Genomic DNA, 14,118 nt, shown 5'->3' with positions numbered 1-14,118 from the left:
TACATCACAATCTCCTCTTCAATAACAAGTCAGACACAAACTAGTGAAAATGTCTGGAACATGGGTCTGGGACATTTTTAGGAGCAGGACATTGTCCACGTTCACAACAACAGGAACACGTGGGGGACATCCAGGTGAGGGGCGGAGCCTGTAGAGCAGCAGGAGGCGGAGCCTGTAGAGCAGCAAGAGGCGGGACATGAAGTATAAACTCTGCTGTGGAAAGATCAGTGTTGTTGTTTACAGCTCCTCCACACCGTAGTCGGCCCTCATCACCAGAAGATCTGGAATCTCCTCATGTTTCTAATGTGGACGTCTTTGTCTTCTACGTGTCCCGCTCCTCTTCTTCATCCTGAGATGTTTGTGTTCTTCCAGTTTCACGTCCGTCACGTGTTAGAAACCTCATCAACGCGTCCACTCGCTCACTGGGAAGCTTCCCCACATCGTCCTGCTGGTTCCTCACAGGGACTCACTCTGACAATCTCCAGACGAAAATCTCCGAGCATCAGACGTTTGCACATATCTCCTCTCTGGAAGATTTCCAATAACTTGACTTTGTGTCTTCTGCTGCTTGTTATTGTGTCTCTGGCTCGTTCACTTCACTCAGTCCAGTCTGGATGTTTGTGAATCCCAGTCCACATCTGCTGGTTTGGTGATGACGAGCTGGTTTGTCACTGTTAACATGTTCTAGTATTGTTCTCACACGTCAACAGAACTAGTCAGTGCTCACAACTTTGGTTTGTGTATTTATACTCGGAACCTGAAGCCTTGGGACTCTGCAGATTGTTTACAATAAACTTTGGCTTTAAAGGAAATAATCTGTCTTTCCCTTTCACGTTGTTTGAGTAGCTGCTCAGTATCGATGTGGCTCAGACACAGATCTGTAATGTGTTCAGACACATCCGATGGCAGCACCGTAGAGCTGTGTGGCAACATGTTGAGCTTTGTGTCTGATCGGTTACAAGCTGCCTTGGAATCTCTTCATCATCTTTAACTTATTAAGTACATTTACTGTAAATGTACTCTTGTGCTTCTTGTGTGTGTTTTGCTTCAACAACTGGGTGAATTCAACTTTACATTAAAATGATCCCAGCTGGTACCAGACAGTGACGTGTATAGATTTTAACCTTAGTCAAAAGAGAAAACTATAAATAGACAGTTCCTCCAGGTACAGAACAGTTTCATCTAGTTCCAAAAACACCAAGATGTTTCAGGACAGAATGTGAAACTGGAGGATCGAAAACAAACCAATGGATACAACCCCTCAGGGAAACAGCCACAGACAGAATCACTATTTAAATCACTATAACAACAGAAGCTTCACACTTTTGCTCTCTGACGTACAAACCAACAGAAAAGGATCTGCAGTCTGCATCTTGTCGTGATTATTTCCTCGTGCGCGACATTATAAAAGAAATAAGAGCCACAAAGAGAATCGGACCTGTGACTGACAGGAAGCTGGTTTGTTCTCCACTGCCTCCCTTCTCAGGGTCCCCCCCCCCTGCTCTCTATATTAAACCTGTGAGCCCATTGCCTTGTTGAGCCATTAATTGGGGGCTGCAGCTCTCTTTTTTTGTCCTCCCTCTCTCCTCATTAGCTTCCCAGCAGCTGTCTGGCTACTGGTCGTCACTTCATTATCCTGGAACACGGTGACAGCTCGTACCGCGGCACTTTGGTCTTTACTCGCCAATCCACCTATAGAATTGTTTAACGGCTGCATTAAAAGTTTAATTCCATTTAGTTTTCTGGAGTTTCACTTTGAGAGGATCATCAATCAGAAAGGTCTTCCTTGTGTCCCGGTGTTATCGGCCTTGAACGGTAGTCTACACTGCCCCTGATGGTTTCTGGTGGTACTGCTCCATTTTTTCCACATTTGCAATTTTTCAGAAGACACGTTTGTTTCTGTCAAGTTAAGTGAAACCTTAGTCGTAGGTTTCACTCTGTTTGTGGTAAATGGTTATTTTGGTGGATAGAGTCTTTTTCCACTTCTTCATGATTCTACTTTCACTTGCCTGTTTCTGCCTCCATTCGGGATTTCCTGCATTTTTGGGCAACTACTTTCGATACTTGTCAGAGAGCAGGCTCGGACCTGTTGTATCCAGCTGTGGGTGTTCGTGCAGGTGAAGTGAGCGTGATGCTGTGAGAGGGCGAGGGAGCAAATTTGTGAGTGTGTGTGTGTGTGTGTGTGTGTGTGCGTTTTTTTTTTTTCACTGGAATAAGAATCTGTGCTCGTCCCAATCAAGTGTTTTATTGCCTGAGAGCCAAATCGTGTGTCGTGTGATTGTCTGCCAACACAAATCCAGATTACAAGGCTCTTTGTTTTCCTACATAATACAGCTGCACGGTGCACATTCGATCTAAAGTGGGCCCTCAGTAAATTAAGTCATGTTGGACATCTGGGTTCTAAGAGCAGCAAGCATCACACACTCCTTAAATGGTTCCTCTGATATTTCTCATTGCAACAAAGTAGAGGCTTTTTACTTTGTGTGTGATCATACTGAACAAGTCAATTAGGACCAAGATTAATCACATGATTAATTGTTAAAAGTCGTTTATGGGGAGAAATGTTTTATTTCTGCACCACAGAATGGTTTTCCGGAGGAATCTCTTGGTGAAATGGCTCTTATGTGGTGAGTGTGTTGCAGTGTGAGCGGCTGCAGCTGATTGGACACAGGTCTGGGCGGCAGGTTGGAGAGGCCTCAGGAAGGACCAGGCTTTGTGACGGCTGTTTATACCTCAGGAAGCTCCTCGCCTCTCAAAACAAAACACAAGCGCCAGGAGAACAGAGTGCTGTTGTTGACGCCGGGTGCTGCTGGATTGTTGGCTCGTGTGACGCCGGACCTGAAGAATGGTCCTTTTTTTAATTGTCGTCAACGAACAACAATCCATGTGTCGTGTTAACAAGTAATTATCAAAGCCTGATGCTTCTCTTATTCCTCTGAGCCTGTGAGCTACGTGTTCCCTGAACGCACCATGAACCATAAACAACACAACATCCTGCTGTTCCCAAAACACTCCCCAGAGCAGCACATGGGGAATAATCCTCCTCTGAAAAAGCCTCTTTTCTTTGCTGTTTGAGGAACGTTTCAAAGATCATGTCTGAAACAGATAATCATTCGTGAGCTGTGACTAAGGATCTTCAGTGGGAACCAGTGGGTTTGGAGACGAGAGCCAATGACACGCTGGTGATGTCAGAACATGTCGAGAGACATTTATTGGTCCTGGTTGTTTTTTCTGCAGAATTGTAAAAGTTAAGTGTCGGTGTGCTCTGGTAATGACACCGTCTGAAAGTGATTAAGTGTTTCTCGTGCTGTCCATATTTTTATGACCATATCTTAAGTGTCTAGTTGCATCACCTGGAGGAAGATGCTTTCCAAAACAAGGGAACACCCTGACAACCAGCTGGTGTGCTGATGCTTCCACACCGCACTCCTTCCAGGTGTTTCAGCGTCCACGACGTAAATCCAAGAGAAACCTGAGCTGAAGAGATAAGAAGCTAAGAAACGGGGCGGAGCTTCAGAAGCCGACTGATCGGTTCTTTCATTACCTTGCACCACAGAGGTTATATTTACGGCCCTGTCACAGTGTTTTCTGGTTTGTTTTTCAGCAAGGTTACGTAAAGACTACTGATAAAGTTTCCACAAAACATTCCTGGAAACATGGGACATGAGCCAAAGTGAGAGCTCATTAAAATTTGGCTTGGATTCCGGTTGAAGAGGCTGATCCGGGAATTTGTTGAATCACTTTCTTTATCATCGTTATATGTTTTATCGTTATATGTTTCATCCTTGGGATGAATTTGATGGAAGACGACGGGGGGGGGGGGGGGGGGGTAGATAAATCTTAACTGCCAGTGTGAACGCAGTCCTGACTTCAGTTCAGAGATCAGCACTGTTACAAGTGAGGAGCTGTGAAGAGGTCAGAGGTCAAAGGGCCACGCTCTCCAAACACTCCAGTGACAGTCAGCTTGAGATGTGGTAAACTGATTCTCTGCTCCGGTCTGGGGGCCCTGGTGTTTCCTCCGAGCCGGATCCTCGTGGCCCTGCTGCTCTGCCTGGTAACAGCGGCCTCTCTTAGCTCCTCCAGCTCAGGGAGAGCTCGCGATTGGTCTATATTTTTATATCTAATTGCTGCAGATGATCAGCAGTGAGCGAGCGCCCGGGTGTGTCAAGTGGGGGGTGTGGGACCGGAGTCTGTGGCAGTGTGTGAATATGTGTGAGACTCTGTGAAATCAGGGCAGCACGGAGAGAGGGAGTCAAACTTCACCACGATGGAATTTGTCCTATAATTCACAATGTTAATAAACACTTAAGGTTCTATTAACAATAAAAACAAATAAATGCTGTAAAATGATAAATATTATAAAATATTTCTAATACTTCACACCAGCAAGCAAACTAATCTAATCCAGTTAAAAGCTGCAGATGAGCAGTTTATTAAAAAAGTTATTGTATTGAGTCATTTTCGAGTCACAGAAAAGGAAGTTAGAACAAAAAGAGAAAAGTTGAGTTCTAAGATAAAAATAAATCACATTGATGTTATGTTAATAGTTTTTTGTTCATTTTTTTATCGTTACTTCCAACTCCTCGTCGGCTCCTCCTCAGCTCCTCCTCGGCTCCTCCTCGGCTCCTCCTCGGCTCCTCCTCAGCTCCTCCTCAGCTCCTCCTCGGCTCCTCCTCGGCTCCTCCTCGGCTCCTCCTCGGCTCGGGCAGCAGCAGTGAACCGAGGCCCCTGAGCTTCTGTTCCTTGAGAACAAGCTGAAGGGTCTTTCCTATGTCGCCCTTCCTCGTCTGTTCCCCGTCTCTTATTATTTCCGGCCTGGCTCCGATGAAGTCGGGGCTGGATATCCTGACAGGGGGAGTGGGGGGGAGGGACAGAAAAGTATTTCACCAAGCAGGAAAACTGAAAAAGCATTTTGGTTATCAAGCCCTCGCAGCCCCTCGCTCCGACTCCTTCTGTTTGTGCTTCCGTCATTTTCCCGTTCTTTCCCTCTTTTTCCTCCTCCTCTCTTTTGTCTTCCTCGTTCCTGGTGGACGGAGGTTTCTCCTTCTCTCTGATCTGTGGTGACCGCCGACGTTCTTCGAAGCCTCTTGGCTTCTCTAATCGCACTGAACACCGGGTTGTCGGGTCAAGTCCCACAACCGGAACCAGCTCTGGAATGTCATTCAGAATTTCTTCTTGTTTTGACGTTGGTATCTAACGACCCAAATACTTGACCTCAGGAATGTTGAAGTTTTTCCCCGTAGCATTGGAAGAGTATCGGACTAGACTCGGCTCAGGGAATAAAAAATAAAATAAAAATACAACATTATCCTCAGATTTGATCACAAATCAATGAGTAAAGAACAGTTTCACTAACGTGTTATGTTCATGTTTGCTTCCGTGGTCCAGATGACGAGCTGCTGATCGAGCGCAGCATCCACAAAGGAACCATCAACCCCGGGGAGGAGAAGCAGACGGTGGAGTACAAGAGCCTGATCTCCAGTCTGGAGTACACCGTCCGCGTGCGCTGCAACGAGAACTACTACGGCAGCAAGTGCAACAAAGTGTGTCGGCCCCGAGACGACTACTTCGGTCACTACGTGTGCGACCAGCTGGGGAACCGGGGCTGCATGGAGGGCTGGACCGGGCCCGACTGCAAGACAGGTGAGGACACACAGCGTGAACACACAACACACACGACCACACAAAGAGGGGTAATACCACTACTTAGGTCTTTATCAATTTCTACAGCTGATTTAAAAAATAGATATGATGGTGATTGAAGTGAAAATACATAGAAAATATACATATAAAGCCTTATAAGTTTCCCAGTAGTGAATCACTTGACTCTAAATTTTGTTTTCTAAGTTTTCCACTTTTCCTTTAATGGTTTCATTAGTTCTTCAGTTGCTAACTAACAAAGCTACTTATCAACATATATGTATTTTGATAAATAGCCAAAAATACACTAATACATGTCCAATAAATTACATAAAAAATGAAAATATTCTACTCTGCACAAGAGCTGATCCTAACGTGTCCCCTTCCTCTCTTGTCCTTCCCCACAGCCATCTGCAAACAGGGATGCAGCGTCCTGCATGGGACGTGCAGCGTGCCGGGGGAATGCAAGTGAGTCCTGTTCCGTTGGTTTTACAGTGCAGCTGCAGACTGATGCAAAGCATGATCTGTTTGGACGAAGCCTAATGAGGAAAACAGTGGTGACACGACAGAGTGATGAGAGGCTGGGGGGGGGGGTGGTGGTTGTTGATGACATACCAAGCAGTCCGACCCCACACCAGTCTTCCTCCCCCATCCCTCCATCTCCATCCCTCAGCTCAGAGCCATTGTTCTGCTTCCTGTACTGAAGCTGCTGCTCCGGCCCGCACACAGAGAAACAGGGGGGGAGAGAGAGAGAGGCCTGTTTTGTCATTATGCTCCCTTGTCCTGTGCCCCCCCCCCCCCCCCCACACACACACACACACCCACCCTCTCATGTCTGCAGCCCACATCACCTCTTCCTATCCTGGGCCTTGTTATGGCTGCCACTCGCCTGTGGGGAAGTGTGGACTCTCCCCACCGCCGAGTGGTGAACCCACCGAAACAAATAACAAATAACAAATAACAAATAAGGGTTTTATCTAACACAACATGGCACGTTTAATGATTTACTGTCCATCTAACACACAAGGTAACACAAACACCTTCCTGAATGAGTGACTGTGAGTGTGTGGTTGATAAGAATAGAAGAAACCATTGGAATAAAGTCCATTCTCCATCATCAAGCCCACTGAGGTCAGGTTCCGAGCTGCAGAACTAATTCGTCCTTGGTCGAAACGCTCAAGCTGTTCAGCAGTAGAACCTGAACAGAACCTGGTGCATGTTGGGAAAAGGAAGAAAAATGAATTCACACACCAAGTCCGTACGTTTCATCCAAGATTCTCACATGTTTGATAATAAATACGACTCCGGAGCTTTTGGAGAAGGTTTGATTTGCGGTCCGAGTCGTTCCAGAGGTGTTTCAGCTGTTTGGGATCAGTCGAGCTCAGAAGATGAAATTCTCCTTGTTTCTGACGACTTCTCAGGATTGGATGGACGCGTTGTTTCAGTTTTTCAAGAAGCGAGAGGAACTTGAAATCATCCTCACTGCTTCACTCCATCTTCTATCAGACCGTGGATATAAAAAGATTTGATCTCAACCCTAACCGTTAACTCTGAGCAAGAAAAGGTGCTGAGAGGTTGTGTGTTATCGAAGTGAAGTGAAATTCAGACGTGACTCTGTGGGGAAGTGAACATATACATACAGACGTACACGTGTGTTTTAAAAGTGCACAGAGGCCAGGGGGGGGAAGGGGCGGAGATGGAGGTGCTGAGGGTTTTATACTGAGGAAGGTTTGATTTAGTTCAGATCTGACATTAAGCTGACACTTTGCATTGGAAATGGCCGGAGGATTGAAAGAGAGAGGAACACCCTGGAATGTGCCTCAACATGTGATTCTGAGCTATCTGGATCGGGAACACACACACACACACAGAAACACACACACACACACACACATAGACACACAGACACACATGTATACTGGTGAAGAAAAGCAAAACTGATGCTCAGTAAAAGCATTCTTTTGTGTTTGATTTATGTGGGACAGTCCACATTCATCAAATCTGTCACATTAAAAAGATCAGTCAAAGATAAGCTGGATATGAAACGTTACATAACGAGACACAGAGAGGACGTTTTTAAAAACCCAGTGAAATCATAAGAGGAACAATTTGATCCAGAGGGAGAAGGAGCAGGAGCTGAACATCAAGTTCAGGTGCTTCGCTCACTTGAATGACAGAAGCTAAAATTGTTTTTGAATTATTAAATAACTAAATAAATCTGAAGCTTGGAAGGACGCCGTCAGTAGGAGGAGGTTCCTCTGTTGTCATGTAGACGGCTTCGCTGTAATAACATGTGACAACAGACCGTCTGTGGTGCAGCATGTGAAACCTCCAGAAGAAGCTTGAAAGTGGAAGTTAAGATCGTTGTTTCCCTCGAAGGTAAACTTGTGTACTGTCCGAAATGAAACGACAAAAACTGAGAGGAGTTTATGGACGAAATTACAAAAAGCTGCCGGATGTCAGAACCAGTGACAGAGAGAAATGAACTGGGAGAAACCGAGGGGTTAAACCTCCGAGAGGCAGCGGCGGAGGAGAAACGGAGAGGCAAAGCGTCTGGGCCTGGCAGAGGAGTTGTGTGTTTGGTCTCTTGTTTCTTACACACAGCGCATTCACAACCTACGCTCCCTCATGTGACACTACTAAACACGCAGCTAGGCAACAGCGGGCTAAGTCTGTCCGCTGGACATGGGCGCGAGGCTCGCCTGTAAATAATTCAGCCTGACCAGTCACACACACACACACACACACACACACACACACACACTCACACAAACACACACACACTCACACAGAGCAGCCCCTGCATCTCAGCCCCTGCCCACCGTCCCGTCTTCTGGGTGTGGTTTGTCTGAGGGGCCACAGCGGGGGGGGGGGGGGGGGTTGTTGTGGGCAAGGCGGGGTATTTTCAGCCCCGGCCGTTCCCCGAGGCCCCCTCCCATTGATGGAACAGCAGTAGCCCGGCGACGGGGCTTGTGGGTAATGCCACCCTTGGCCTGTGGCTCTCCCACACTGCAGCCAGACAGACTGTCCACGCCGCCACCGCTGCTGCCAGGCTGACAGTGTGCAGGGCCCCAGCGGCCGACCGCAGCGCCGGACAACACCACATGCACACAGCTGAGTAGTAAGCAATACACAGCAGCGTCTCACACACACACACAGACACACACACTGTAACTGTGGCTCCACTTTCGGAGTGAGATCTGATTGAAGTTGTCACAGTCGTGTGAACATTTCAAAATGTTTCAGCCACAAACAGAAATCTGACAAACTGATACAAAACAAAACGTTAGACTTCAGTGGAAGATTCTTTGAAAAGTTCTCAGCTCCGTTTCTACTTCAGCCTCTTCGACCCTTTGGCATCTAAGATATAAAAACTCTGACAGGAGCCAATCCCAGCTCAAACCGGTTGAGTCCCTTGATGTCTCATTTCCATCTCTACGGCTTGGAGCCGGAGCCGATAACCTGCAGAGTCATTAAACCCGGGAGTTAGTGTGGATTGTTTCCATTCCCATTACAGACAGAAGCCTGATGTTAGTGGGCGTTCAGGGCTTTGGAGTCGCCCGTTATCCTGCGTGTCTTTGGACTGAGCAGCAGAGAACCAGAGAACCAGAGAACCAGAGAACCAGAGAACCAGAGAACCGGAGAACCTGTGGAGAACATGCAACCTGGTGAATTGCTGATTCAAACCAGTGATCAGACGAGAGTTAAACCAGATCAACCTGATCACTTCGTTCCACCTGCTGGTGTTTGACAGTTTGCAGTTCTCACATTGTTCAGTTCCATAGAAGGACTGAGGTTCAGGGCCCAGTCCCAGTGAACTGGGAGCCTCTGGTCCTAGAGCACTGGAGCCTCTGGTCCCAGAGCACTGGGAGCCTCTGGTCCCAGTGCACTGCAGCACATTACGGCACATCAGTGCTCACTACACAGCCGTATATCAATGCTGCTACGGTGTTTGGTCGGCATCCATTTTGAAGTGCTTGTGAGCCGGGGTGAGGGGGAGGGGAGGCAGTGGAGGGTGGGGGGGGTTTCATCCTAAAATAGCCCCGACAGAGAAATGACAGGACAGGTGGGGCAAGGTTACCACTGGCCTTGGAATAACAGAGTGCTGCCATAAACCAACAGATTAGCTAACCCTGCGCTGGCCTCCCCTTCGAGACGACTAACCCTCGCTCCACAAACCCGCCGCTCATTCCAAGTCTGACCTCGACCGAGCTCACGACACAGGAAGCGGGCGGAGAGACCACGCACACGACACACGCACACATAACGCACACAACAAACACCACGCACACGACACACACGCACACAACAACAGAAGAAACTGCAGAAAACAAACAGCTTTTCTTTAAACTTCCACTCGAGTCCTGACTGAGCGTCCTCTCGTCTTCAGTGTGAATCGCAAATGTCTGGAGCTGGAGCTTCATGAAACTTTTGAATTAACATTCAATTCTCTGGAATATTGATCAGAACATAAGTATTTGAGTTTGTTGTAACTTTTTAAATGATTTATTTTGCATCAGCTTTTGAAAAGATCATTTGCTACAGCTTAATTTCATATAAAAAGTTAATTTGAGTTTGTTTCAATTAGAATTTAACCTTTTACTTATTTAAAAATATAGTGAATGTACTGTAGGAACACAACAGTACACACACAAACACACACACACACACACAGAGCACAGGAATGTGTGCTGGCACTGTGCTGCCCTAAAATTAGCAGCCTCAGCGAACACATCCTTCACCTTGATGAAGACATGTTGTCCAACAAATGTCTGCGGTGCCATTTAGAGAAACTCCAGCAGCTCTCCTGTGTTTCCTGAACCTTCTGCTCGTTGTGTCTTTAATTCTTTTTCATTTCTGACGCACTCACGTGGTTTGAAAGTGTTTCCTTGTTTCTGGCTCCTGCTCCATTCATCATGTTTACCAGGGGGATGTTACACAGGCACGTTATCATCAACATCAAGCGCTCCTCAGTGTATTAAATGAGTTGTTTGTTATCACAACTTAACTATCACTGTGTCTTTATGACTCCCCCCCCGTGTTATGAAGTGAATCTGTGTGGCTGATGTTCCCTCGGGCTGCAGCTGTAAAGAAGAACACATTGTCAGTGTGCTTGTGATATACGAGGTATTTGTTTTACAGATGCAGCCTCTGAACTCTGCTCTCTGTGACCTGGGTTTGATTATCACTGGTGGTGGTACAAGCATCTGAGCCCTGAGGGGAATTAAAAAGGAAATGTCAGACACATGAAAGTGAAGTCTGGACATTTATTACTGAAGTTTGCTGAATAATGTCCGAAAAATATCTGAGTGAGTGAGAAAACGGTAGAAAATGTAAAGGAAACGTGAACTTGGAAAGACGAGGAGATTTGAACACCGGTGTGGATGTGCTGTTCACGTCACGTCCAGATTCCAGGAGACACGTCTGAAAACAGTTTGATAGTGAAGAGGAGTTTAGTTGTGATAAAGCTTGATGAAGAAAACGGAGAGTGGAAGGATTGATGGAAGTGAAGAAGCGTGAAAAAAAGGGAAGGATAAGAGTAAGAAAACAAAGTGAACCAGAAATTAGGAGGCGGCTCATGTAGGGAGGCTCGGGTGCAGGTTTGGTTCTGACCCGACTCTTTGCAACTTCTCTTTTCTTGCTCGACTCTGTCCTGTTAATTAGAACCAACTGACCCCCCCCCCTCCCCTGTGTGTTGCAGGTGTAACTACGGCTGGCAGGGTCCGTACTGTGACGAGTGTCTGCCGTACCCCGGCTGTGTGCACGGGACCTGCACCGAGCCCTGGCAGTGCACCTGTGAGAAGAACTGGGGCGGCCTGCTCTGCGACAAAGGTCGGTCATGTCACAAGAATGTTGTCATCTCATGTTGTGTTGTCGAGTTTTTATTCATTTGAGGATGTCATACAATTCACGATGCAGGCATCAAATGTATAGATTTTAAGTTTTCGAAATCGTGGATCATTGGTTTCAGTCCATATGTCAATGAACGTCTTCTTTTCATTAGATGTTGTTTACTGAATGTGTGTTAGATAACGACCAGCTGAGGTTGACTCTGAGTTTCTGTGCAGATCTGAACTACTGCGGGACCAACCGGCCCTGTAAGAACGGAGGCACGTGCATGAACAATGAGCCGAACGAGTACAGCTGCGCCTGTCCGGACGGATACTCCGGCAAGAACTGCGAGATCGGTGAGAGTTCTGGACCCAGGTCTGGGTGTCACAGCGCGTCCACACCCTGAAGACGTGGATGAATTCTAACGATTTCTCTTGAATTTCCTCTCCAGCGGAACACGCCTGTGTGTCCAACCCCTGCGCCAACGGAGGGACGTGTCATGAGGTCCCATCAGGCTTTGAGTGTCACTGCCCAGCCGGCTGGTCCGGGCCGACCTGCGCTCAAGGTCAGATGCTCCAGAGATCACATTAAAGGAGCTGTGTGTACATTAGAGCTGCTGTTACAATCTGACAAACTTCATTCCACGACTCATCTGTAAGCAGCAGCAGTGTGCGTCTAGTGAAGTTAGCCTGCTAACGAGCTAGCCAAGGCTTGGCCGGCCAATCACATTGCTTTCTGATAACGAGTCACTGTCTAGAAAAATAGCTCTGCTCAAATTTGTAATAATCTTTCAGTGTTTCACCAATAAACTGATCGACAGTTCAAAACCTGTTGACTTTCTTACTGTCCGAGTAAAGTAGACACGAGACCCAGTGACGTCTAACGTTGTTTTCTATGTGGTTGTGATGTTGGACATTGGTCTTGTTTACGTTTCAGACACGGATGAATGTGCGTCCAGCCCCTGCGCTGAGGGCGGGACCTGCATCGACCTGGAGAACGGCTTCAAGTGTCTCTGTCCACCCGAGTGGACGGGAAAGACCTGCCAGATCGGTACGTCTCCAAACCGAATCACAGATACGTCTAATAATGTAACGTAGTGTAAAGAGAGGCGATAGCTCATTTGAATGTCTGCAGGAAATGTTTTTTCAAAGTAAATTGTGCAGGGACACTTGGAAATGCATATTTTAAGAATTTTTGAAATCATAAGATATGTGCATGTTGGATGAAGTGTTGCTGTGATGAAGTGTTGTTGCACCTAAACTGTTTGACGTGCGTCCAAAGTCACTGCAGAGTTTCATTTTGTGATCTGACTCGTTTGTTTATCCGGTTGTGTGGTTTGACAAGTTACTGCAGGACGGTCACTAATTCTAAATCAGTGTTTCTATGTGTGTGTGTTTATGTAAACGCATGCAAACGGAGATTCTCACCGTGTAGCATCTGCAACTCGAGCCAGGTGACTTGAGTTAGGCTAAAAATAACCCCCCGCCTGGCAACTGCTAGCCTTGGGACCAAATATACTCCGCTGGGGGGTTATCTTTGGCTCCAGACTGGGCGTGACGGGGGCGGGGGGGGTATGTACACTACGGTGAGGCGGCACCCGAGCAGAGCCTCACCCTCTTTGACTTCAGCCAGGAAACATTTTATAACCTGTTAACATGTGAGTGCAGCACCCGAAGCTCAGGGGCTTGTGTTACGGATTCTGTTATTCTCAGAGAGCTTCCCCCCCCAGGGAGCCGGGTGGTACCTGGGAGCGAGCGGGACGGGGGGGGCGAGCGGGACGGGGGGGTGGGTGTATTGGCTCGGAGCTTGGGTTTTTGGGAAAGGGCTCCGGGTGTTTAATTTCAGCCGGCCAACAGGTGCCTCTTACCTCCTGGGAGTAGTATTAATGCACTGTGTGGGTTTATAGTGAGCACGGAGAGCAGCCTCTGAAACTGACCACTCGGAATGCCACAGGTCAGCCTCCAGGGAATGCAATAGAGAGACATTAACCCTGAGGGAGGGGGGGGGGGGGGGGGGGATAGAGCAGGGCGGGGGGGCGATGGATGCTGGACTATAATTTCACATATTTGAAAAAGACCCCGAGTCGTTTAAAAGTCATTAGAGTCGCTCGACTTTGAATCCAGTCGCATTCACACGATGATAAATATGCACATTAGAGATGTGATGCATCTCTCATTTTATTAGAACTCCGACTGCACAAGGAAATGAAATGAAGTGAACAACTCGTGAAATACTGCAAAAGAGGCATTTTAAAAACGTGTTTCTGATGCAGCGATGACGTTATAGTGATGTAACATATGAAAGATATGAGATTAAGTCCCTGAGGCCGTGTGTGTACCAGGTGGACGGAGGTGAAGCTGGGTGACGGGGCCTCTGAATGCTCTCACTCTTTCTCTCTGTGTCTCTCGTCTCCATTTTGCAGACGTTTATGAGTGTGCTGGGATCAAGCCTTGTCTCAATGCTTACTCTTGCAAAAACTTGATTGGTGGATATCACTGTGACTGCTTTCGTGGATGGGTGGGCAAGAACTGTGACATCAGTCAGTATCACTCCAGCAAAACAATCATTAGACGTCAACCTTCTTTCCAGCTGCCACAGCCCCTCCCTCTTTGTTGGCTAGCTTCACTTCCACTAGCATCTGTAGCT

At 47.2% G+C, this 14,118-nt stretch overlaps 1 protein-coding gene across 2 annotated transcripts in view; it reads left to right on the top strand.

Annotated features, from left to right (window-relative positions):
- The window catches only part of LOC133962000 (protein jagged-2-like), a 42,764-nt gene that overhangs the window by 14,763 nt on the left and 13,883 nt on the right, over window positions 1-14,118 (top strand). Inside the window, exons 4-10 of one of the 2 annotated variants that reach the window (XM_062397427.1) lie at window positions 5,389-5,643; window positions 6,048-6,108; window positions 11,342-11,472; window positions 11,709-11,828; window positions 11,924-12,037; window positions 12,409-12,522; window positions 13,895-14,011. In XM_062397427.1, coding sequence (XP_062253411.1) covers window positions 5,389-5,643; window positions 6,048-6,108; window positions 11,342-11,472; window positions 11,709-11,828; window positions 11,924-12,037; window positions 12,409-12,522; window positions 13,895-14,011 — 912 coding nt within the window. The remainder of the gene's footprint in view (window positions 1-5,388; window positions 5,644-6,047; window positions 6,109-11,341; window positions 11,473-11,708; window positions 11,829-11,923; window positions 12,038-12,408; window positions 12,523-13,894; window positions 14,012-14,118) is intronic. The other variant, XM_062397428.1, reaches the window with a different exon arrangement.

Source organism: Platichthys flesus, chromosome 10 (genome assembly GCF_949316205.1).
Source record: "Platichthys flesus chromosome 10, fPlaFle2.1, whole genome shotgun sequence".
Taxonomy (NCBI): Eukaryota; Metazoa; Chordata; class Actinopteri; order Pleuronectiformes; family Pleuronectidae; genus Platichthys; species Platichthys flesus.
Note: the sequence above shows the minus strand (reverse complement) of the source record. Positions and strands in the feature narration are given on the sequence as shown.